The following is a 23772-nucleotide window of genomic DNA, read 5'->3' as shown; positions in this document are numbered from 1 at the left end:
AGTTCCAGATGTAATTACACGCTACACAAACAGGCAGATCTAACAGCTCACTGTTGGGGCGAGGGGTAGGTGCCGCTTCTCCCAGGCTCTAACACTACCGCTGCTTCAGCTCCGGCACAAACTCAAACGTACAGGGAGATGATTTGCAGCCCTAATTTGACAGAAAGCTAAACCAAGAAAAAGGAAGTACACTGGTTTTTGCTGGGCTCAGAAGTCAGCCAACTGCACAGTCCTGCAAGTGCCCAAAACCAGTGCAGGGGAATAGGAGAGAGGAAGGGGATCTCCCATTCTGGCAGCAGCAAGCACAGTTAAGCCACTCTGATCCTGTGTTCACTCAACATCACAAACACACACTCCCCAGGCAGTCAGAACTTCATTAATCTTCTTGCAGACCACCAGTGGGTTTGGGCACTGCGTTTTAGAAGGCTTCTAATTCTCTACAGGTATTCACGGGAAGTTTCAGCAATGAGCAAGAAGTCAGCAACACAGGATCATCTGTACTGCCAGAATCTGGAATTTCAGATTGAGCTACCAAATCCAAGGAGAAGCGACCCAACAGTCATACTCATTAGAGCATCACCAAGATCTGCCACCACGTTTTGCTGAAAAGTCTGACTGCAGAGTCGCTATAATGAAGATACGCAGTAACCAGCTCCAGAGAAGAAAGCAAGCATTTAAGAGAAAGGCTCTGTAATACAGGCATGCGGAAGAGGCATTCTCCAAGAAGCCGCTCAGCGAGGGAAAACTGAAGTCATGAGGGTGTATTATGAGGGCTCACCTGAAAGCTGACCAACGGGGAAATCACAGGAGTTTTAGGAAAGGCAAAAAGAGTTATGTTGTACCATGGCAGACCCAACACTTGTCAGACTGTGGACACTTGGGTAACAGAGCGCAAAAAGCCACGTTGCTGATCATATCACCCTCTCCAAAAAAAACCAAACAAAAGCCCAGCATGCTGATCCAGAGTTCAGAAAAAGAATAATTACTGGTGACACTTAGGTTTGAAAGTTCTTCTGTGGAAGAACCAGCTGAATCTCAGAGAAACCTCCTTCAGAAGCCAAACAGACCAGATACAGAAGGAATCTAGGTTCCTTAACACATACAAGGAGATACTGAAATACAGCCTCTGTGGCCTGTGATAAGGATGTCGAGAGCTGGGTATCATTTGAAGACAGGTCGCATTGTAATTCAACAATTGCCTAATTCTGACTGGCAGCTGGAACTGGCTCAGGTTGACGTTACTTTTCAGCCTGGTATGTAGAGGACAAGCTGGTATTTAGAGGGCAGCGTCAAAAGGAACAGATCAGAACTGCTGCCTGCTCAACCTCCTTCAACTACAGCAACACACAACAGGCTTTCCACCACTCTCCTATGCATCATGGTCAGCCGCGGTATCTTCCATTATAAAGAATAATTTTAAAAAGCCCACAGGCTGCTGTTTCTCACACATACTTGGGCAAAACTCTTGGACAATTACAGGGGAATATGCAGGAAGTCCTCTGATTTATGAACACTATTTGTCCATGAGTTGCCTGCTATGTATTGGCCAGGAGATGAAAATGGTCTCAGCCTAACAAAGAGCTACAAGCCAATTTTCTGTAATTATACAGCAAATATGATGTTTCTACCTACTCACACAGCAAGCACCACTATATTCAGACTTCAACCTGTTCAAGAAAACTGGAAAAGTGACTAAGATTTTGGCACTCTGCAGTTCTATTCCATTCCACATCACTGGGACGCACAGAGGGAGGAGTAGTAACACAATTCCCAAGTGCACTATTAAATTCACTTAATAAATGAGAAAAAAAAAAAAAAAAAACCCCGACCCAATACTCTGAAACCAGCCTGTATTATTTAGCCTCTAGTTGCTTCCTCTTTCAAAAACAATAACCTGAGAAATTTTGTGATAAGTAACAGGCAGAGGTAAGAAGCACAATCTTTTTAAATGCCTGAGAAAAAAAAAATGCAATTACCTAATGACAGAGCCAATTTCTCACATTCTGAGGTGACTCAGTGAAGACTAAATATTTAATCCATTCTAGAGCAAAGAACAGGATCTCTAAATAACAAAGCATAGTTCTGGCTTGCAGATCAGACTCTGAATTACCAACCGAGACACAATGTATTCTTCACAGCTGACAATGCCATATTCAGCAGTACCATCTGACGTATCAACAGCGACTCTAAGGCTTGATGGATTACCCTCAGCCCATTCTTATCCCGAATTCGAGAGCTGAAAGGATCTTATCTTGCACGAAGCCATGCCTCACTTGTAGTTTTTAAAGAAACAATCCAAAATTGCAGAACTGGATTTGCAGAATGTTTCCTTCCCTGCCAGATTGGATTTCTTGGCATCTTCCTCCAAAGAATGTCTTAGTTCTCTCACTGCTGAGAATGGATATTTGGGTAGGAATCATATTAGCGATAGTCACAGCCCTGCGGAGGCAAGCAGTATAAACTACTACTCTCAAAACAAAATAGAGTTGATTTTCATAGCCAATTCCTGTCAAGCTAGAACCACATATGATGTCCAGACTGCAGCTCCAACATCACTAAGGAATATTAAAAGCCTGTCTTGGATAGCAGGCAATTCAGGGTGGGGTTACCAAAGAAGCCCATTAACTAATTTCAGTTCCTGAAAGCCAGTGAGTGCTTTAGCTTAACTTGATTGTGAAAGTCAGTGATAATTCCAACCAACACTGAAAGAAAAGGAAAAAAAAAACCCAAAACCAAAAAACAAGCAAGCAACTCCCAGCTGTAGTGGCTAAGCCTTCTACTAACCCCAACAAATCTGACAAGTAAAGACACTGTCAGGTACAACAAGAGCACAAATAAAATGGCCCGTAGTCTTGTTCAGGGAAGACAGAGGAGGATTAGATTGATTTCAACAGTTTCTATCTTCCCTGAAACTCTCTTCCCTGGAGAAGCAACAAACAAACATCCCTGGAGAAGCAACAAATGAGCAGCAAAGATAAACTATTAAGTACAACACTCATCAAGATATAAGCCCCCGCAGTAATAAATTCAAGTCAGTGAAGAATGCTCCCAACACATCAAAAATTCACAGGAAAGAAGAAAGCCCTCTGGCTCCAAAATATCCATTTCATACAGAATTAGCCTAGACATGTTTTACTAGGGAGAGATGGAGGGAGACAGAGAAGGTTACACCTGGCAGTTTACTTTGGAGCACACCAAAATACTCCTACTTTTGGGGGGTTTTGTTTTTTTTAAACCATCATCTAGCTACCCTGACCAAGGCTCCTTTCAAGTATACACAGTAATAAAAAACCCCCATGCAGCTCTTGCCTAAACAAGAACAAACTCAAAAATTGGTAAAACTGACAAGGCTTCTTCTTCAAAAGCAAGTGAGATCACCAGAGAACGACGGATGGCCAACCTCCATCCTTGGAGATACTCAGAACTTGGCTGGACACTGCCCTCATCAACCCACTCCAGCCTGGCCCTGCTCTGAGAAAGGGATCAGGCCACACAGCATCCAGAGCTTCAGTCCAACCTAAATTCTTCTGTGATAGTGAGACGGCAAATTTAATTAGTCTCAGAGAAAGATTCTTTCTCAGAGCAAAACAGAGGTCAAGATCACGTAAGTCTCAGTAATGAGTGGGAAGTGCCACACACCTGACTGAGCAGGCAGAGAAGCTGTCTGCATCACAGATTCTGCTCCAAAATCCCACCATCTAGGCCAACGAAGCAAAGCCTTAGATATTAATACCAATAAAACACTGCCATTTTTAAGCTGGCCTGAGTTCAGAGTTGATTCTTCCGTATTTGTATCCAAGGCGAATAACAAAAGCAGTCAAATGAGGACGGCTAACAAGACACCAGTTTACAAGTTGAAGGCTTAGAACTTGTCTCGTAGTTTTTTAAAATAACTTTTATGATCTCTACGTGTTCAAGTAGCAGCTGTACAGGTAGGGCAGACTTCTGACGAGACCCTGAGGACTTTTTATTTGCTCGTCTGAAAGGAATCTTCCACTATCGCCAAGCTCTCACCAGAACGGCCTTCCATGGTCAATCTACCACACAAATCGGAAGGATGAGTGAACTGAATGAAGCCCAAAGAGAAAAGTACTCAAGTACTCTCTGAAAACACATCAGAAAAAGTGCTGAGGAATGAAATACAAAAGAGGGAAGAACAAAAATAAATTGGTTTACTACTTTTCTCAGGAAACACCTGAACCAGCTCATTAAACAATAATTTGGGGTGGTTTAGCATTCACTTTAGAAGTAAGTAAGTTTGCTCTGCTGAACAGGCTGAATGCAACAATTAAAGACTATCTGACTCTGAACTACAAGATAAAACTCAGCAGAGCTTCTGAAATGAAAATGGAACTAAGACCCAAAGAATTCAGAAACTACAGAGAGAAAATAAAAATAATTAAAAAAAAATGCTGGAGGGTGGGAACAAAACACAGAAGAATGAGGAAAGAAAAAAAAAAAAAAAAAGGAAGTTTTTCTGTAATAATAAACCAAAATTCCAAAGTGGAAGATTACAGCCTAAGAAATAAAACTGAAATGAAACCAGTGATTTTAAAAGGGAAAATGTAGCAGTTCAAGTCACAGCCTGGAAGCAGAAACCTCCGGCACAAAACTACTCCTATCTTTCTAAAGCGTTCTTCACGCTTCATAATCTAACAAAAAGCATTTGTCAAAACACGACATCAAAACACACTTTCAAATATTCTTTTAGAAAAGTAACGATCTCTTCTGAACACCAGGAAAGCATTTACCCTTCAAACGCCTGAACCCCACGCCCTCTCACGCACAACTTTGTTGTAGGCTGAAGGACCGACATCCAAAAGCGAAAAGAAACCTTCCAAGCTTTAGACAGAGACATCATCCCCGACCAGACTTACAGACACCACGAGTATCAGGATTTACATTAACAACAGCTGTCGGTACCTCGATTAGCGTTCCGTTCGGCTCAGGCAGCGCGACCGCCTGGCGAAGGCCGGACCGAAGCCCTTTGTACACGAAAAGGCGGATAAAGCGAGCGACGCTCCGAACCGCCCGCAGCCCGCTCCCGCAGCGTGCTCCAGCCCCGACCTAACGGAACTTGCTACAACGGCGACGGCAGAGCGGTTTTCCTGGCGGATGCTCGATGGGCGTGCTCAATCCATCACCGGGATTTCTAGCCAAAGAGCCATTTACGATTTTTCTCTCGCGTCAGGCCACCAGAAGCGGCGAAGACTTTCGGCCGGGCCCGGTTTCAAAGCGGTCGACCTTGAGCCGAAGGGCTCCGCACCCCTTTTCCGTTTTCTGCAGAAACCCAACTCTCCCCGCCAACAAAAGACCGCCTCGCACCCGCGCAGCGGGGCTGCCACAAAGGCCTCGGCCCCTCGCTGCCCGGCGGCGGCTACCGGAGCTCTCCCCGCCCCCCCCCGCGCTTCTCCGAGGGGCACCGAGCGCCACCGGCCCCGTTACCTGCGGCGGCGGCGGCGCAGCCGTGCGCGCAGACTCCGCCGCAGCTGGCCGGCTCCTCTCCCTTACCGCGCATCCCGGCGAGGAGCCCCTTTCCCCGGAGCAGGGTCGCTCAAGGCCGCGATGGCCGCCCGCCCGCCCGAGACGCGGCGCCGGTCGCCCCTCCCCTCCCCTCTCCTCCCCTCCCGGCGGCGAGGAGCGGGGGGGGGAGCCGCGGGCGGCCCGATGCGGCCTAGCCCAGCCGCCCGGAGCGGGAGGAGGAGGAGGAGGAGGCCGGCCGGCGGCTGCAGGCGCGGCGGGGCGGGGGGGGAGGGACGTGCGGCGCCGCGCTCACGCTCCCTCCTCCCAGCACCGGGCAGCGGGGCTCTCGCTCCTCCCTTCCGCTGCGTGCGGGGCCGGCGCGGAACGGAGCGGTTTTCCCCGAGCGCCGGGCCGCGCACACCGGCAGCGCCGGCGGTTCCTCCTCCTCCTCTCCCCCCCCCCCCCCGACCCGCCTCGCCTCGCCCCCGGCTCACCCTTCACCATGGCGGCGGTGTCCTCCTCCTCCTCCTGGGCGCCCGGCTGTTGCTGCTGTTCCTCCTCCTGCCTCGCCTCCACGGAGCTCTGGGGAGCCGGCAGGCGGGTGCAGAGCCCGCGCGTCCCCGGTGCCGCCCGGTAACAGCGGCAGAGGCGCAAGGGTCCGGCCGAGCCGCAGACCGCCGCCGCCTGCAGCAGCAGTCCCAGCGCCGCCATCTTGAGGTTGCCCGGCGCCGGCTTCAGGCAGGAGCGCGGAAAGCAACGCGGCCGGGCGCTCCGGCGGGAAAGGCACCCGTCTTGCGCCGCAGCGCCCCCCGGCGGCGGGGAGGACCTGGCGCAGGTCAGCTCTCCCGCACCCCCTCCCCCGTCCCCCGAATTGGAAGCGGAGGGGAAGGGGGGGGGGGGGGGAGATGCTGAGCCCACGGGTGGAAGATCCCCCCACGCCACCCGAGAACTGCCTTAACATAGCCAAAGAAGGGAAAAGGAAACGAAAAAGAACCTGCTCTCGTGTCCCGGCCAGAGCACGTGGAGGCAGAGAGCAGCAGAAGTTTAGGTGCCCCCCCCCACCCTGGGAAGGCCGAGGACTCCCACCCCCCCCGGAGCTAAAAACCGGCAGAAAGACATTTTCTTCCTCTTTTTAAAAAAGCAACGGCCCTTGCGTCATCGAGCTCTGCCAGCCCTGCCTGGAGCTGTCTGTCCTCCCGACACGTGCGCGTCAAACGGAAAGAACACGGCGAGTCAAAGCAGGCGCTCGGACGCCGACCATGCGTCGCGCCGTACGGGTATCGGCGATATTTTGTAGGTGTCGTGAACCCCCCCCCCCAAAATAGGATGTCTTCACACACACTCAAAGAAAGGTTACCACAAAGAGATGAGTCACTTGCTCCAAGATCTGAGCAACCTGGTGATGGGAACTGCAAACACCATACACGGGCCGGTCCTCCAAATACGGGTTTTATTTTAGAATCGTTGCTAACCTTCTCTCATCAGAGGAAAAAAAAAACCACACACACAACTTTTACTACGCTTTCAACAGCGTTGGGCTGCCCTCGGTTTCACCCCTGCACGCGTTTCTTGCGGTCCTCGCACGTTTACAGGCAAAGCAGTCTTTCGGATTGTTTTAATACAAGTGACTGCAAGAACGATTCAGGGGAAAAAATCAAAATTTAAAAGAAGGGGAAATTCAGAAACCGCCCTGGAGCCTGAAAGTCGTTTTGGGTTTCTTGTCTTGAGCTACACATATACCCCACCTGCACCCTAACGCGCACACACATGCAGATTAGGTAATTGGTGTTCCAGTGTATGTTATTAAAAATAAAGTCCACTTGCAGCCCATTGTTTACTAACATTTGAGATAAACACTACAAACCTTAAAGTCAGTTAGGTAGCAAGGCAGCACTTTCCCTTTTTACATGCTTCCCCCTGCTTGAAGTCCTGTTATTCGGTTCTATACAAATGATTTCGTATCTGAGGCATAAAATTCTCAATGCTGTAGTGCTGGCCGAATTTAAAACACTACAGGATTTTTTTATTTATTTATTTGTTTAAAGTCTGAATTATTTTTCTAAGCAATTATTATATATACGTTTTATTATCTCTGGCTGCAACATGCACCTGTGACTACCATTAAGTTGTGTGTTTCTTTAAACCAGGGTATCGTTTTTATGCCAAATACCTTATTGCTTGGTGAATATTTTGTGTGTAAACCAAAAATTTACATGAATGGTTGTTTAAGCAGCATGATGAAAAAAGGGGGGGGTGTCATTTTTTTGGTTGGTTTGTTTTTAAATCAGAAAGAGGAATCTTTGAGAGGCCACGAAAGGATGAACTAATATAACTGCACACCGAAGTTTTACAAAGCCTGTATTCCACACGAAGACGTTCAAGAAGTGGAAAGTTATGAAACAAAACCCTGTATAAAAAACAACTTTGGAAGAGCACACATGAACACTCAAAAAAAAAAATCTTACTACACCAAATTTGCCTTTTCCAATAGGCACACTTTTTAGAACCTCTGTGAATTAGCTAGTGATTTGTCTGTGTAGTTATTTTTTACTAAAAAAAACCAAAAGCAAACAAAAAACCCAGATCTTGAAGCAGCACCAGAAGACACAAAAAAGGCTCTTTTTTTTTTTTTTTTTGAAAGACATTAAAGTTATTCTGGCACTGTAATTATAAAGGCTTAGATTACAAACTTACAAAAAGGAAAACAGTCTTGCTAGACAAGTCACTCAATTTAAGGAAATGCATTATATGTAAATCTTTTGATAGCACGTGGCACAAACTCTTTCAGAAATAAACTTCACTTGGTTTGGAAACAAAAGCTTCAAGGAGGACTAGAAGGAAATAATACATCCTTCTGGGAAGACGAATCTACTGTGAAACTACTTAATTTGATACAGTTGCTGGTTTATTTAGCATTTTCCCAAGATCTAGATGAGGCAATAAGCTGTCCGGCAGTGAAGAAAAAAAAAAAATAATAGTCACAGCTACTAAGCTGTTTCAAGTCGTGAACATCAGAGAAGAAACACAGAAGGTAACAAGAGCCCTAAGGAGAGGAAAATCCGTGGCTGGAGACCACAACGATTAAAAGCAAAACAAACACAAGAAAACAGATAAATAAAGTACATGTCTGGGGGAAATCTTGGAAACACAGAGTCACTGGGAAGGAGAAATCTGGGAGAAGACGGTGAAAGACACTGTGCTGTTGCACAGAAAGTTAGACATGAGTAGGGCTAGTGGTTTGTCACCGCAAATGATGTAAAAATTATCTTATGAGCACAGAAAAAATAGTTAAGACTCAATTTGTTAAAAATTCCAGAAATCACAGATTCCACATACTCAATCCAAATACCTTTATTTTGCAGAGATGAGTGTTAAACAGCATGTAAATAATCGCTTAAAGCCATCTTCCCAGGCTTTGCCAGTTCAGGCTCACTTCGATGAGCTGTGGTTAATTAATCTTCTCTAGCCAAGCCTTTGCAGAGGCAGCAGCGCTATGCAGAAGCTCGTTAACAAGCCACATTATGTTAAAGACTTCCTTTTCCCCCAGAGCGCAAGTGTTACAGCACCCAGTGTCCCAAACACAGTCTGGCCATGACAAACCACTAGCCCTCACAGGAAAAGTTCCTTCTCCCTCTCTCAGACTCCAACCCAGGTCACACTATTTGACAGATGAGAGAGTTTTTATTCCCAACTAAAATTAGTTCGTACGTAATTAACACCCTGGACATATAAAGCATTCTGGGAATTTTTGTTTTAAATACGGAATCGACAATATTGGTGACTCACTAGCATGGCAGCGTTACAAGAATGGCTGGTACACTGTTGTGTTCCCCAAGCGCTAAAGCAGAAGGATGACTTCCCTGAGACAGGAGGCAGTAATCCATCACTGGTTCAGCCATATCTGGAATATCTTATTCCATTCTATGCACCTTATTTTAAGACCAAGTAACAGAGTTCAGAAAAGAACAACAAAAGAAAACAAAAACCAGCCAGTGACTGGAAGGATTTCTTAAGGAAAAAAAAGGTCTAAAGAAAGAGGTTGGCAAAGCAGTGACAGTGAAAAAAAAGGAGATGGTAACAGTTGACAGATACTTAAAAGTATGCAAACACCAAGGAGAAAGCACTTGCTGAATTGGTACAGAAGGATACAGGTATGTTTAGGAGGGTAAAACTAAAAGGGGAAAAAAAAAAGCCTTTACTTTAAGCTAAAGAGCAAACAAGTCTACGTTGTCATCTATTGGATAACACAACAGGTCGTCTCCCCTTCCAAATTCTGTTGTTTCCCTGAAATACTCTCTTGTACTTACTGTAACCAAGCTTACCTGCAACACTTAGCTGCTACACTAACCAAGACAGAATGGAGTTACGTTGCTTACAACCACCACCCTCGCTTTACACTTAAAATCCAAGTTTTGCACGCCGGGCTCCCCTCAGAAATAAAGTGCGTCTCAGACATAAAAATTGGCATCCTATGTTACATAGCTATCGCTAGTTCAGGCATAGTCATCTCAACTTCCTTTTTTGTCCCTAATGCATTGAGAAGGAAGTCTGACGAAGACATTTGTAGGACAAACCTCTCACTTATCCAGCACAGAGAAGGATAGTACTGTTTCTTACAAATTAATTTTCTTCATCAATCTGCTATAGTATTAAATCTCTAAACACAGAAAAAAAAAAAGAGTTGAATTGAAGATTGTCTCAGGTCCTTACCTTTAAGGGAATTCAGCGAGAACATCTCCATCACAGTGAAAAGGGTTGATTCCTAGGAAAGCAAAAGGTAGCAAAAAGAAACAGGAAGTTAGAATTAATATTTCTTTTGAGATGTTTCAAGTGCTTAGCACTTCTGAAACTAGCTGTCCTTTGCACAAGACGAAGCTGATAGCCCTCAACAAATTTCACCTTGGTGTTTATATTCTGCCTGTTTCATCTGAATCGTGCCTGTACTATTTGCTATCCAGTTATAGCTGGCTGCTCTACACCCAAAGGGAGGAAGTGTCTTCTCCACCAGTGGTTTGCAGGTTTCGGAAATGCTTTTATTTTTTTTTTTTAAACCTTATGCCAGAAGTAGGTACACTACTGCCATTATTCCCCCTTTGTAAAGAAAAACAAGAGAAGAAAGAGATAGGTACTTTTGATAATGTTCTTTGCTGAAACTATGTTAAACTTCCTATTTTAATTTCTTATCAAAACAGCTTTCACTCAAATAAGAAAAAAAACCCAAAACAATCAACTTTGTTTTGGGGTACTTTATCTGTCATGCCAAATATTGAATAAATTTTAGGCATTCTTGATAACAGAGTAACAAAGATTTTCTACCAAACTGGGATCAGATGGGTAAGGGTCCTCATTTACACACAGCTAACACTAACTACCCATATTAACAGCTATTCCTGTGCATACAATTAATATCCTACAAATATTATGCTTTCAAATTATTCACTTTTGCTTGCAGTGAAACTAATGACAAAATTACTGTTTATTTCAGCAACAGCAAACAAGGCCTAAAATAACACCACTTTCAGAACAGAACTCTGTGGACATGACACCTTGTTCAGCAAGTCACCTCCCCACAGGCACATGAAAACAAACCTGCTGCTGCTGGCAAGCCTACACTTTGTCTTTTTCAGTGACTAAATAAATAAAAACACAGTTACTTGACTTGTTTAAAAATGAAAAAGCATACATGCTGTAGTAATTACCAAGACTGGCAGAGGAAAACATCCTTGGTATAACTAACTCAACCACACTGAACAAAGTTAGAAAACTCTTTTGTGGTAGTTGAGCAAGATTCTTAAGGCTGAAGTGTTCAACCGTGGAGCTAAGTCATGGGAGGAATGCAAATTGAAAGTGCAAAGAGCAGACCACATGGAGGGGTCTTGTGCCCCCTTCACGTAGGGATCATCTCAGTCGAGGTACAAACCATCTTAAAGCCAACAGTATTTCTGCTAAATTATACAAGTCCAATATTACTCCGACACAAAAGAGTAAGTCCTTGAACACTCTGAAGAGACAACCAGGAGTATGACAGGGAATGTTGCAATACATTCTTAAATCTAAGCCAGGGAGGCATCGGCCGCATCTTCCTCCCAAATTTCTAAGCATGATAAAAATGGGGAAGCTGTTTGCTTGCAGACAGACTAAGTGTATTCCAGAGAATACAGGGAAGTTAGTCTATAACAGCTTTCTGGGGCAATGTACCATTCAGGCAGATAAACTGCAAGGCTTACCTACAGAGCACAAATTAGTGGAAAAAGAGAACAAAGAACATCTCATCTACACTGGGATGGGCAGAAGGGCACTTCCAAAAATAAATGACAGATAAAGTTGAAGAAAATGGTCTTTTCTGCTCAAGACCAAGAAAAAAAAAAATGAAAACCCTACATGGATGAGCTTACAAGAGTAACAACTGAGAGCCCCATTGACAAGCAAGACTCTAACAAAGCTGTTATTTATAATCACGCCTGTAAATCCCCAGCTGAGATGGGGACCCTTACTGTGCAACCAGTAACAGCCCCAAGGCTAGAAGAGCTGGAGGCACACTGGGTGGGAGCGGGGACAGGACAGGGAAGAGAATGAAAGCACAGAGAAAGAAAACAACCCGGGTGAGGTCCATGAACAGAATCCCGCTGATGAGGGATGTCCCTTTTAAATGACATGGAGAAATTTGAGTCCTCCAAGCTTGAGCATCCAGTAGGAACATGGTCAAAGCAGGAAGAGAAGAGCTTGGATAGATAAGCTTAGGTTTAAGGTACAGGTCATTAAGAGATCAGCCCCTGCAGCATCATCACTGGATTACTCAGGACCAGATCTGGTGGATCTGAACACAGAGGATCCTGAACCTGGAATCAGTTTCAGCACAGCCAGCAGCCTGGCGGAAATCCCAGGTTTTTGTCGCTGAAGATCCCGATACCAAAAAAAGATGTCCAACTATGGAAGTTGCTTCACCGTTCATGGAGATGAAGGGGATGCATGAACATCACTGAAAGAGGGACACTTTGGAAGATTCAAAATACACTTTGTTGGGCTCTGATGACAGGAGAGAGTCGTGGGGCCTCATCGGACACTGGATTTACGAAGAAGCGGAACACAACAATACAGGACTCTTACAGACAAGGCAATGGTACATTTGGAATGAGAACCAACCATGCACGATGATGCCATCAGACTGCAGACTGCCTTGTGCCTCACACTTGGCAAAACACTAGAATCCCAGATGGCAAAAGAGACACTAAAAGTTTGTTAGCAAAAGACTTAATGCCCCTACTGCAAAGGCAAGGAGTGAAACCAATGAATACAGCACTGGAAACGGTTAGGTAAAACCTCAAAGGCTTGGGAATTGGGTCTTTGTTGGGTTTCCTTGATCCACCTGAAAACAGCTACACGCACATATGAGGAGAAATCACGTCCCCAGGAAGAGTACATCAAGATGCGGTAAATATCACAGTATTTCTGATTATTGTGTATTGTGATATTCCAGCAGCGTTTAGCCCCAAGTGCTTTGTCGTGAGAACAAAGGAGGAACTGTGTTGTCTTACGTATCGTTCACCCTCAAGGATCACCTACACTGGGGTCCACGCAAAGCAAAACAGTTTGACTTTCAGCCCTTTGGGCCAAAGAAGGGGTGGATCTGTGCAAGAAACCTTTCTTCACCAATCCTAATTCTGCAGGACTCCCGCTGCTGAACTCTGACAAGCTGGAAGGGGGGACAATAAAGCGCTAGAGGTAGGACCGGGCGCTGGATGCTCTTGGGCACCCACCGCTTATCAGACCAAGTGTCGTGGACCAAACGGGCATCCCAGAGTGAGGGTTCCAATGACCACGGAGGAAAAAATGGTGCCACTAGTGACAGCAGAGCAAGTTACAGGAAGGTAAGGGAGAGACAAAACCAAGCCAAGGGCTGCGAGCCGTGCTGGAGAACAGCTCTGTAACAGGAGTGAAGGCTTCCCCATGCCACAGATGAGAAAACCAGGGGAGAGCCCAGCTCCCCAGGCCCTCTCCGGGTCGCCCCGTGCCGTTTCTCGAAGCGGGGCTCAGCCCCCCGCCTCCACCCGGGGCTCTCCTCGCCGGCCACTCTCCCGACACCCGAGGGGAGAGGCTCCCGGGAGCTCGGCCCGCCGGCTCCGCGCCCCCGCCGGCAGCGCTCCCCGGTCTCCCCGCGGGGGTGCTGGGGCACCGGCGGGCAGCAGCCCGCGCCCCCCCCCCCCCGCCCCGCAACACGCCCGGTGCCCCGACCGCGGAGCATCCCCGTCCGCCCCGCCCGGCCGCACAGGCCCAGGCCCCCGCACGGCCCCTTCCCGCGGGCCGGGGCTCCCCTCAGGCCCGAGGCTCCCGCCCCCCTGGGCGGGCACCGCGCCCGGGCTTGGCCGCCGCCCCCCCCCCCCCGCCGTCCCATCCCCCGGCCCCGGGGCTCCGAGCCGCTCGGCCCCGCCGCCCCCCGCCCCGGCCTATCTCCTCAGCCCCGCCGGTCCCCCCGCCGCCACCCGCCCACCCGGCTCCGGCTCGGAGCCATCCTCCCCCTCCTTCCCCTTCCTCCCGCCGCCTGTTCCTCAGGCCGCAGCCCCCCCACCCGGCCTTCGACGGCGGGTTCCGGACCGCGGTCCCTCCACGCACCGCACGGAGCGAGCCCCCCCCCTCCCCTCCCCGGGCGGAGCGGCGCCGGTCCCGCTCCCCGACACCGACCTCCTCACAACCAACTCTCTGGCGCCGGTCCGCCGCCGCTCGGACTACAACTCCCAAGAGCCCCCGCGATCCGCTTCCGGGGCGCCACTCCGCCACCGCCGTCGTCTCCTCCGCCTCCCTCCCCCGGATGTGAAACCTTCCGCTCGCTTTACCCACCCTCCTCCCCCAACTGGCGAAGGGGACGAGAGCGCGAGGCCGCGCGGGGGCGGGGCTTATCGCTATGGCAACGCCTGGCGCCAATGGGGGGCGCGGCCTCCCCGGGCGCTGCGGCCGCCCTTCCCCGTGGCCCCGGTCCCGGTCCCGGTCCAGGCCCCGGCCCTTCGGTCGGTCCCGGTCCCCGTCCCGGTCGTTTGTGTGGCCTCCTCCGCCTCAGCGCCCTGCCGGCGGTATGCAGCCCTGAGAGGAAGCGGCTATGGCCCGGCTCCGGGCCGCAGGCCGGGACCGGTTCCCCGCTCGGTTTCCCGGAGCTCGGGGGTTACGGGGTGACACGGGTGTCCGTGGGGCAGCAGGGCCGGGCCGCCGTTCCCCGTGAGTTTCGCCCTTCCTAGCCAGAGACCGGCTGCGGTGCCCGGGAGGGGAGCGGCGGGGCCGGTTGAGGCCCCGGGGCCCGAACGCTTGGCCAGGCCGGGCCCGAAGGGACGGGCGGGCCGGCCCGGGCTGGGGCCGGGTTTACCGGCTGGGTGTAGGGCCGGGCCGTGGGGTGCCTTTCCTGCGGGACTCTGCGGCAGAGGCTGCCAGCACCGATGGGTTCGGAAGTGATAAAGCTGTTCTGTCTGGACTGAAGCTCGGTCTCCATCTTTGGGTGAGGCTGTTGCCTCTGCTGGCAGCAGGAAAACGTGGAGCTCTCCCACGGGCAATCTGCCAGCCAGCCTCCGAAACACTGCGCCCGACTCGGGGGAAGCCACGTGCATCATTAATATTATCAACGTGCTAAGCAGCCACCAGCTGTAACAACCGTGTTAACGTTTAACCAACTTGCTGTATGTATCTATGGGTAGAAACTTACTCCTGATCTTAAGTATTCACTTACTGGTTAGAGTTAGATCCGCTGAGTATCCACAGTGTGGGTGCCAGCTGTCCTTCTGGAGCAGGCTTACTACGGACTGAAACTGGAGCGGGCTAGTTCCTCCTCCCGTGTGGCACAAGGCTCATCGTTGCTCCTCGCTGGAGTAATCCTAACGTGGGCAAAGAGAAGTGGCATTTGTCCCGTGTTACTAATGTTTGCCCTCGTTTGTAATAATCACCTAATTAAACGCTTGTGTGCTGTTCCAGACGCTGCCCAAAGATACTGAGTGGCAACACATAAAATAGCGTGGAAGTCTTACAGTGTATTTCCTCGCTTTTCACTGCCCTGAGAAGGCAGGGCAGCAGGAGAGCGCAAGGACTTGTTAACGCTCGGGTTCTCAGCAGCCACGAGCCAGAATGCGTCTCTGCTTTCTACAAAACGCTGAAGTTGTGTGGGTGCGATGGTGAGCTGCGTTAATGGTTAGCAGCAAACGTGTGATGAGGGTAGCTTAATTTATGAGAGAATGGTGCTGTTGATAAAAAAATGAGGAAAAAATAGTAGTCTGGGTGTGCTGATTTGCCATCGTGTTACTGATTCTCTGGCAACGTGAACTTGGACAGCAAGGCAAATGTGCGAAAAGGTAGACTTAAAACTATGGAAAATTTTAAAGTCTTAAGTTCTGTATGGTAATACAACATTAAACTCAAAGTGGTTTTGACAGAGGTTTTAGCAATTACTACCCAACAGCTTATTTGCATGCAGAGTTTTTCACTTGTTTTTCTGGCCTTTTCTATTCACCGTGATTTTTCATTATCATCCGTGTATTTATAGAATAAACCTTTCAGAGTACTAATGCCAAGAAAAGCTTTGTTTCAGTGAGATTGAAATGACATTTGAAAATGTTCTTACTAGTTAAAAGCTTTCTTCACTGAGAAGCGTTGAGATGCCCGGGATGATTTAAGCTTACTGAATTTCTCAGTTTCTTACTGTGGTCTGCAGGCCACAGCTATATTCATGTCAGTTGTACAAAGGCCATGAGCCAAAACATGATGGAAAGGAAGTCATCTAAGGGTAAGAATTTCCCTAAAATTTATCTGCCTGCTCGCAGAACCAAAAGTCTAGGTAAGACAGAGTGAAGAACACATGCGGGATGGGAGGAAGTGGCAAAGAATATAGAAAATTGGCATCTCTAGCAGATGCTTAGGGGTCTCCAGCTACTGCACCTTTATTCAGAAGATGGAGCGTGAAGTCCAGTTATTTCTGTAGACTCTGAAGGCCGAAAGGTTAATGGGTAGTCTTCATCCCCCTGTAGCATTTACAGATAAGGACAAGCACAATAAAAGAAAATGTTAAGATAAGGGGAGCAACTTCTGCCATTATTACCAGCTTAGCTTAAAAAGCCTGCATAATCATTCAAAAGTCATCTGTTAAGTAACAAGTAAAGCAGTTCTGGGGGCTTAGAATGGAAAATTGCTTTAATACAATGACTTTGTAGAGAATATGTCAAGCCATCTAAAGCATGATCACTTAATTATAGTTCTCTACTTGCTTCCTACCGATTACAATATTTTTACTAGTTATTACTTTGTAGTCTCTTTTCCAAGTAACCTAAGAGATGCTGCAAAGGCTGTTTTTAGACAAGATCTAAATACAGTTTATCACTCCTTGTAACTGTAAAATGAAGATTAAAAACCATGGACAGTATTTTGATTTTTCTTTTTTTGTTCCCAAGCTTTGCTTATTTAATAATCTATTTCTGTTCTGAAAAAAAAAACAAACCAAAACCAAAAAACCCAAACCCTTAAAAATACCATGTCCAGCAGAACTAACAGAAAACAGTCTCCTGTCTATTGCCCTCTAGTTAACCAAACTGCTGTACAACCATTGCAGCTCCTCCCTGTATTCCTGTCCCATCCGCCCCCCGGCATACCTTAGATCTTCCTCTAGATGCCTAAAAATCCATGTATTTTCCCCAGCCATATCCCCTAAACTGCCCCTCTTCCATTAACCTCTCTTCTGCCCATGTCCCTTCACCTTCAGTTGTACAACAAACAACAAGCAGTGCAAAAACCATGAAAATCAGTATGTGACCGTTGTGTCCAGACTGCTTGAGCCTACAGCACCGCATGTGGGAAGGGAGCCGATTTTACTCCCCATTTCCACAGGAGGACTTGGTATCTCTGCATTTTTTAAATGCCTCTGTTGAGTTTATTTGAAACTAATTAGCAAGTTTAAAAGTTATCAGAAAAGGTGCCAAGGGGTCAGCACCATCTGAGGGACGGTGTTGCTTTAAGAAAAAAGACATCCCCATTGCCCAACCTTAAATGAGACTAGAGACATACCCGGTCGATATGTCTCTTTCCCAAATGAAGTTCCTAACAGATCATGAAAATACTGTATTAAAAAAAACACACACACACACACACAAAAGATTCTGGTTTTTGAGACTGAAAACTGTTCAGTTTTCAATGAGTGCAAGCAACGAAGTCGTCTTGCAATTCTGGTAGAATACCTTTTTTAATTTGATTTTCATTTACTCTCCTTGATTACAACCCAGACGTTGTAACTCTCATTCAATGAATTAAATGAGTAGCTGATATTCTTTTTAGACCTTTTAAGATCTAACACCTTTACAAGCCAGTTACGTTAGACCATCTTGCAGGCTTGCTCATACTGTTCTGTGTGTGGTCATACTTGGCTTTTTTTTTTTTTTCTTGTTATAGTCCTAAAGACAAAGGGCCTAATATTATGTTAATGTAATTTTATAGAAGCTTATTGTCAGAAGAGCTCAAACCGATTGCTCCTCTTTCTGCCACAATACCTGGAGGATATTGAAAAATATGGTAGCATAGAGGAAAGTGTTTCCATTTTATTTCAAGCTTTCTTAGGCTTTTTCTATATTAAAAGGTTAGTACAGTTTTTAGAAAAGCTGTGAGGATTAACTTGAAAAGTTAGTGAGTATTTGCTTACAAAGTCAGTTATCATTAATACTCAGTTGTCATTAATGCAATTGTTGAGCTCATCATTGTCACTAGACAGTCAGGAATCTCTCTTTTTTTTTCTCTGTGGGATGCTACCAACAGCTGCTGCAGTGATGTGGAGTCTTAAAGGCAAACTGCTGTAGCTTAGTAAAAGTCAAATACAAAATAATTGAATTTAGCTTAGGGATGACTTACAGAAACCGAATTGTTGAGAAAGTGAACGTAACTACCCAAAGAAGACGCAGAGAAGCAAGTAAACCAATCTAGCTAAATAGCATGCCTCAAGAGCTCTTTTGACTCAGGCTGAATTATTTCATAATTGGAAAGGTGAGATTCTGCTGAAGCCAATCAACACAGGCTAACAAGCAATGTATAAGAAAAATTCAGCTTCTGAGATGGAATTTGATTAACAGCTCAAGTTATTAAAAACAACAAAAAAAGTATTTTAAAGACACTAGAAGCAGGAAGCCGGTTTAAAAAAAAAAATCACAAACCCAAAAAAGCAAAATCTGTCTGGGCACGAACACTAGTTGTAATCAACGGAACAACTAAGAAAGATTATTTCCTGATCCCCTCTGTTGTGAAGGAGGATGTTGAAATTCCCTGCTGTACCTTTTAAAGCTGCTGGTGATCTGGATAACCTATTAAATGTCAGAAAAGTAGATAGTGGAGCAAAGTGATACACTGCTTTTTAAATTAAGTCCAAGAGTTGTGAAAGAAATTTGCAGTCAAGCTGCTAAAAAAATATAAAAAGTGCCTCTAATGGAAGTTGTTAGACTGGACTGTCAGCAGATAATACATCATGTCTTAATTTTTTTATATGAAACTGAATGCTTTCATTTCTAATATCTCTTTACGGTTCTCATGATGAGACATGACAGGATGTGGGTAATTCTGGGATAGTAAAAAAGTTACATGGGCCAAGTTCTGGGCTGGTCAGGAAAAAAATGTATGTGTTATGAGGAGTGGCTGAGGGAACTGGTGTTGTTTCGCCTGGAGAAGAGAAGGCTGAGGGGAGACCTTATTGCTCTCTACAGCTACCTGAAAGGAGGTTGTAGTGACGTGGGGGTCAGTCTCTTCTCCCAAGTAACAAGCGATGGGACAAAACCAAACAGCCTCCAGTTGTGCCAGCGGAGGTTTAGATTGGATATTAGGAAAAATCTCTTCACTGAAAGGGTTATCAAACATTGGAACAGGCTGCCCAGGGAAGGGGTTGAGTCACCATCCCTGGGGGTAGATGTGGCGCTTGGGGACGTGGTTTGGTGGTGGACTTGGCAGTGCTCGGTTAATGGTTGTACTCGATGATCCTGACGGTCTCTTCCAACCTAAACGATTCCATGATTTCCCCCAGCCCCCAATATGAAATAGTTATAAAACACCCAGTGATATCTCACTGTATGAAGTAACTTTACAATCTGTTCCCAATTAAACATGAATATTAGAAATAGAAGAATCTTAATTCCTTGGAAGTGGACTGGATCATTAAGGATCTTGGAAAAAAACACCTCTTCTTTACCTTCTTGAATGCTCTTTTTCTTCTTCTTTTTCCATTTTTTGCCTTATCTCAGGCACCTTTTTGTGGTCTAATATTTGTTAAAATGGATACAGTTTTCTTCTGAATTACATTGGCCTGAGAGTATGACCAGCAATGACACCATCTTTCCAGCTGCAGCTGTACCGTAAAGTAAACCTTTGGGAAAAGGTTTTGCATGGGCAAATGAGACAATTGTGAACATTAAATTCTTGAATGTTGCTTTTGGCTTATTGCTTTGGCAAAAATATTTAACCAAAAAACATTTTAGAAACCATGTTGTCAATCTCTACATCAATGTATCAAGCTGACGCAAACCCCTAATACAACACTATAGGGTACAACAGCTAATTCTGTGACCATTTTTCAATAAAACTTTAAATAAAAGTATTACTGTCCCTTCTTTAAATAACACGAACCATCCCACCTTCTGATGAGCATGTGTGGAAGCATAGCTTCTTCAGTCTTAACGTTTCTTCTGGTGGTCTGTGCGCTTTGGGAGCTCTCTGCCACTTCTTTGTGTGGTTTTCAGGTGGTGTTTTCTAGAGAACGGATTCCTGTCCCAGTGCTCTCATGCTAACCCTGCTTCACTGGTATTCTGCCTCGCAGTGTTATTCTACAGGAAACTATGAAAGGATAATTCAGGAGGACCTTGGCTAGAAGAGACTAGAGATGGTAGACCGCAATGTATTCCTGAAACATTGACTTTGGTCACGGCTGCTCTCTTTAATTTCCCATGCAGACTCTCCCAATGGAGGCTTTCCCTGACTCAATCCAAGATCCACTACGTACAGGTTAAAGTTGAGTTTTTTCCAGTTTTGCCCACTACTCCGAATTACCAAGAACTCTGCCCTGCAGAGATGGTGGTTTGCGAGCTACCTGCTGGTTCCTGCCTGCCGTGGCCCTGCCGGCGTGCAGCCCCTCCTTCCCTCATGTTCAGGCAAGATGGAAAGCCCTCAGGTAGTTAGCTGAACGTTGATTTTTCATTACTTGGGCCGGATTAATCACTGGCTGAGATGCTTTTGTAATTGGATTAGCATATAAAATGGATCGAGGGTGGAGGATGGGCTCCGCGGTGGAAACGGGCCTTGTACTGGACGTGTTGTTTCGTTCTGCTCGGGGCCGCGCCCTGCCGGCGGTGCAGCGGGGCCGGGCCGGGGGCCGCAGGGGGCCGCGGGGATGGCTGCTGGCGGCAGAGCGCCGGGCCGGGCCCGTTCAGCGCTCGGGGGACCCGACCGGTGCGACCGGTACTCCAGCTGCCGCGCCGCGCCGGGACAAGATGGCCGCCAGCGCCCTTCCCTCACGGAGGAAGCACCACCCCCTCCGCGGCCTTATATAACCTCGGGGGCGGGAGGGAGGCGGGCTGGCAGTTGTGATTGGCTCACCATCCTGCCCTCCTCCCCACCCCCAGCACGTGCTGGCACTATTTACCTTTTCTGGTTGGTTCCGCGGCGCGGGTGTGTTTCACTAGCCAATGGGCGACCGGCGGAGGGGGGTAACGGGGGGGGGGGATGCCGGAGTCGGTCTGCGCCTGCGCAGTGCTGAGGCGCGCGTGCCTTCTCCTCACTGAGGCGCGGCGCCGCCGCCTTCCCGCCTTCGGGCTCGCATGGCGGCCGTGGTGTCCGGGCTGTGCCCGCCGCCCACCGGGCGAGCGGCCGCCGCTCGGGGCCGCCAGGCCGTGCTGTGGAGCCGGGCGCAGCGTCTCCGCCACCGGTTGCGGGCGCTGCAGGCCCGGCAAGTGGAGCGGCACGTCCGGCACCAGCTGGCCGGGTTGACGCGGTACCTGAGGCGGGCGGGCTCCGCCGGCGGCCTCCCGTCCGCCATGGGGTCCGACCTGCGGCTGCTAGCGGCCAGCGCTACCGCCTGTCTCCGCGCCACGCAGGGCGCCTGCGACTCCGACGCCACCGGCAGCAGCAGCGGCTCCGGCGAGGAGAGCGAGGCGGACGGCGACGGGCAGCGGCGTCCCGCCGCGGCCTCCCCAGAGTGAGTACGGGGGTGAGTTCCAGTGCGTGAGGGCGAAGGTGTCTGGGGTCTGATCTCACCAGTGTCCTGGGGAAGAAGCGCCGGGGAGAGCGGTGACCCTGGTCCGAAGGCAGCAAGGATGGGAGATTTCGTCTTGTCTTCATCTCTTCGTCTTCCTTGTGAGCTTTTATGGGGTTTTTTTTGTTGTTGAAAACTTGTACACCAAGTGTTCTTTACTGTATGTGCTTTTACGGTGCTTTCTCTTCTGCGTCGGTTTTGCATGTATTAGGTCAGAAGTATTTTTAACGAAGAGTTTATCTGCAACAAACTTTGCAGTGCATGCCACTTCATAGCCTAACGCTGTTGTGTCTGTCTTTGTTTAAGGATATGAGCGAGGTCGGATTTATAGGAAGAAGTGACCTTTTGTTAGGCTGCCTGATGTAACTGGGGTGGGGGAAGGATAAACTTTGGCCCTGGTTTGATAAATAAAGGTAGAACAGGACTGTTTTGTGGTAATGTTACTAGAAAGCAGCTAACCAAATTGGTGCTTGGCCGGGGGGGATCAAATAACATGAAGAGAAAGCTTTTACCTCTATGAAGGCGGAGGCTTTTCTAAAGCCCAGTGTCTGCGCTGACAACGGTCTTCTATATTATTCCAAACCAACTTAAAGTGCTTTGCAATAGGAATATTTTTGAAGTGCACCAGAAAACAGTACATGTCAGCTTTGATCTGGCAGGGTTGTTGATCTCAGTGGTGGGCAACGCGTCTGCCTTTCACAATAAACACGTGGGGCTTTCAAAATGATCAGTTTTGTTTTCTGTGTGTGAAGCAGTCAGTAGTCTGAAAACTAGCTATACTGAGAACAGAGGTCTCTACTGGTTGTTTTGTTTTTTTTTTTTAACTTTATATCCACAAGTAGCACTTGCGTGGTGCTTCAAAGAATGCAATTTGATAAGAGAAGCCAGATAACAGCTAGCTGCTAGCGAAAGGGATGGCCCGGCTCTGTGCCCCTGTTCAAGCACAGCCATATGTCTGGCTCCCAGGTGGAGTGGTTCATGGTGTGAAACTGTCAGCTGTGTAGAAAAATGAGTTTTGTTCTGTCATTTTCTGTCTCCTGAAGCTGGTGTTCATGGTTTTAGGTGTTTGCCAAGAGGGGCTTTTTGGGCAGTGGGAAGGAGGAGAGGGGAGCAGGGCTACCTGGCTTTGCTACAGCTAGCTCTTGGGAAGACTTAATCACTTTTTAGGAAAGACCCAAACCAGCAGTGGTTCTGTGTGGTAACTTTAAGTTGATTGGCACAGGTTGTAAAGCCAGGTGATGTTTTATTCCTGTCAGATATATCTGCTGAGCAATTCAGTGTATGTATTAGATCCTTTAAATAATGTTTGTACCTTGTGGGGTTTCATCTGTGAAGTGGTCTGAGGTGTGCTTTTCTAAAGAGGGGAGAGAGCAGTCAGCTGCAGATAAATACAAATGTTTAGTTATGGAGATCCTGGGTTAGTTTTTTCTAACTGTTTTGTTGAAGTAACTGTTCTTTCCACTCTGAGATAACCTGTTCAGTGGAAACTTAGCTGGAATGACTGTCTTGGGGCAGGAAGGAGAGTAAAGCAAGCTGTCTCTCAGACTTACATGTTCTGCCATTTCCTACTGAAACTTATTCTTTTTTTGCCTGTCCATTGATTCAAAGAAACTAACTCAATAGTTTGATTAACTATTAAGTAGGTATTCTTTATTGGCAGCACTGGATGCACGGGGGATCATTCCACCTATCGTGCACAGCGTTGGGCCTAATTGTGCAGGTTAAGTACATGTTCTACATACATATTCACTAGATTTCTGAGAAATGTTATACATATTCATTAGTTTTCTGGGAAACTATTAGCATATGCAAATGTCCTTTACGCAGGCGCATTGAAGGTCTCTGGTGGTCTTCCATAGTCTTCCTCACTTGTCCGCTATTTGACCCTCCTCAGGTGATTCTGCGCAGTATGGTCCTTTACATGTTTTGATACCTCAGTGTTTGTTAGTGCCTCTATTATCTAAGTTTTCATTAGTAGTTTAGAACCATATGGCTAGTTTAAGCTAAATTATCTACAAGGACGAGAACAAAGGCAGGAGTTATCTTTTCCGGCCCTATCTATTCAAGCAAGG

The 23772-nt window shown here is 47.3% G+C and overlaps 2 protein-coding genes across 9 annotated transcripts in view; one reads left to right on the top strand and one right to left on the bottom strand.

Annotated features, from left to right (window-relative positions):
• DHX30 (DExH-box helicase 30) overlaps positions 1-15275 on the bottom strand; it is a 37308-nt gene extending 22033 nt beyond the window's left edge. The window contains exons 1-2 of one of the 4 annotated variants that reach the window (XM_052809258.1): positions 15173-15275; positions 10174-10225 (exon numbers count right to left, since the gene is read on the bottom strand). In XM_052809258.1, the coding sequence (XP_052665218.1) occupies positions 10174-10204 (31 nt within the window). In that variant the 5' untranslated portion in view covers positions 10205-10225; positions 15173-15275. Of the gene's footprint in view, positions 1-5445; positions 5747-5957; positions 6197-10173; positions 10226-14142; positions 14241-15172 lie in introns of those variants that run through there. The other 3 variants (XM_052809248.1, XM_052809229.1, XM_052809239.1) reach the window with 3 other exon arrangements.
• Positions 15276-21219: 5944 nt separating this feature from the next.
• Positions 21220-23772, top strand: part of LOC128151657 (KAT8 regulatory NSL complex subunit 1-like) — a 36885-nt gene continuing 34332 nt past the window's right edge. For 3 of the 5 annotated variants that reach the window (XM_052809178.1, XM_052809187.1, XM_052809170.1), the window contains exon 1: positions 21220-21643. In XM_052809178.1, coding sequence (XP_052665138.1) covers positions 21267-21643 — 377 coding nt within the window. In that variant the 5' untranslated portion in view covers positions 21220-21266. Of the gene's footprint in view, positions 21656-23772 lie in introns of all 5 variants that reach the window. The other 2 variants (XM_052809203.1, XM_052809194.1) reach the window with 2 other exon arrangements.

This window comes from Harpia harpyja, chromosome 1, assembly GCF_026419915.1.
Source record: "Harpia harpyja isolate bHarHar1 chromosome 1, bHarHar1 primary haplotype, whole genome shotgun sequence".
Classification (NCBI taxonomy): Eukaryota; Metazoa; Chordata; class Aves; order Accipitriformes; family Accipitridae; genus Harpia; species Harpia harpyja.
This window is presented reverse-complemented; position numbering and strand designations above follow the sequence as displayed.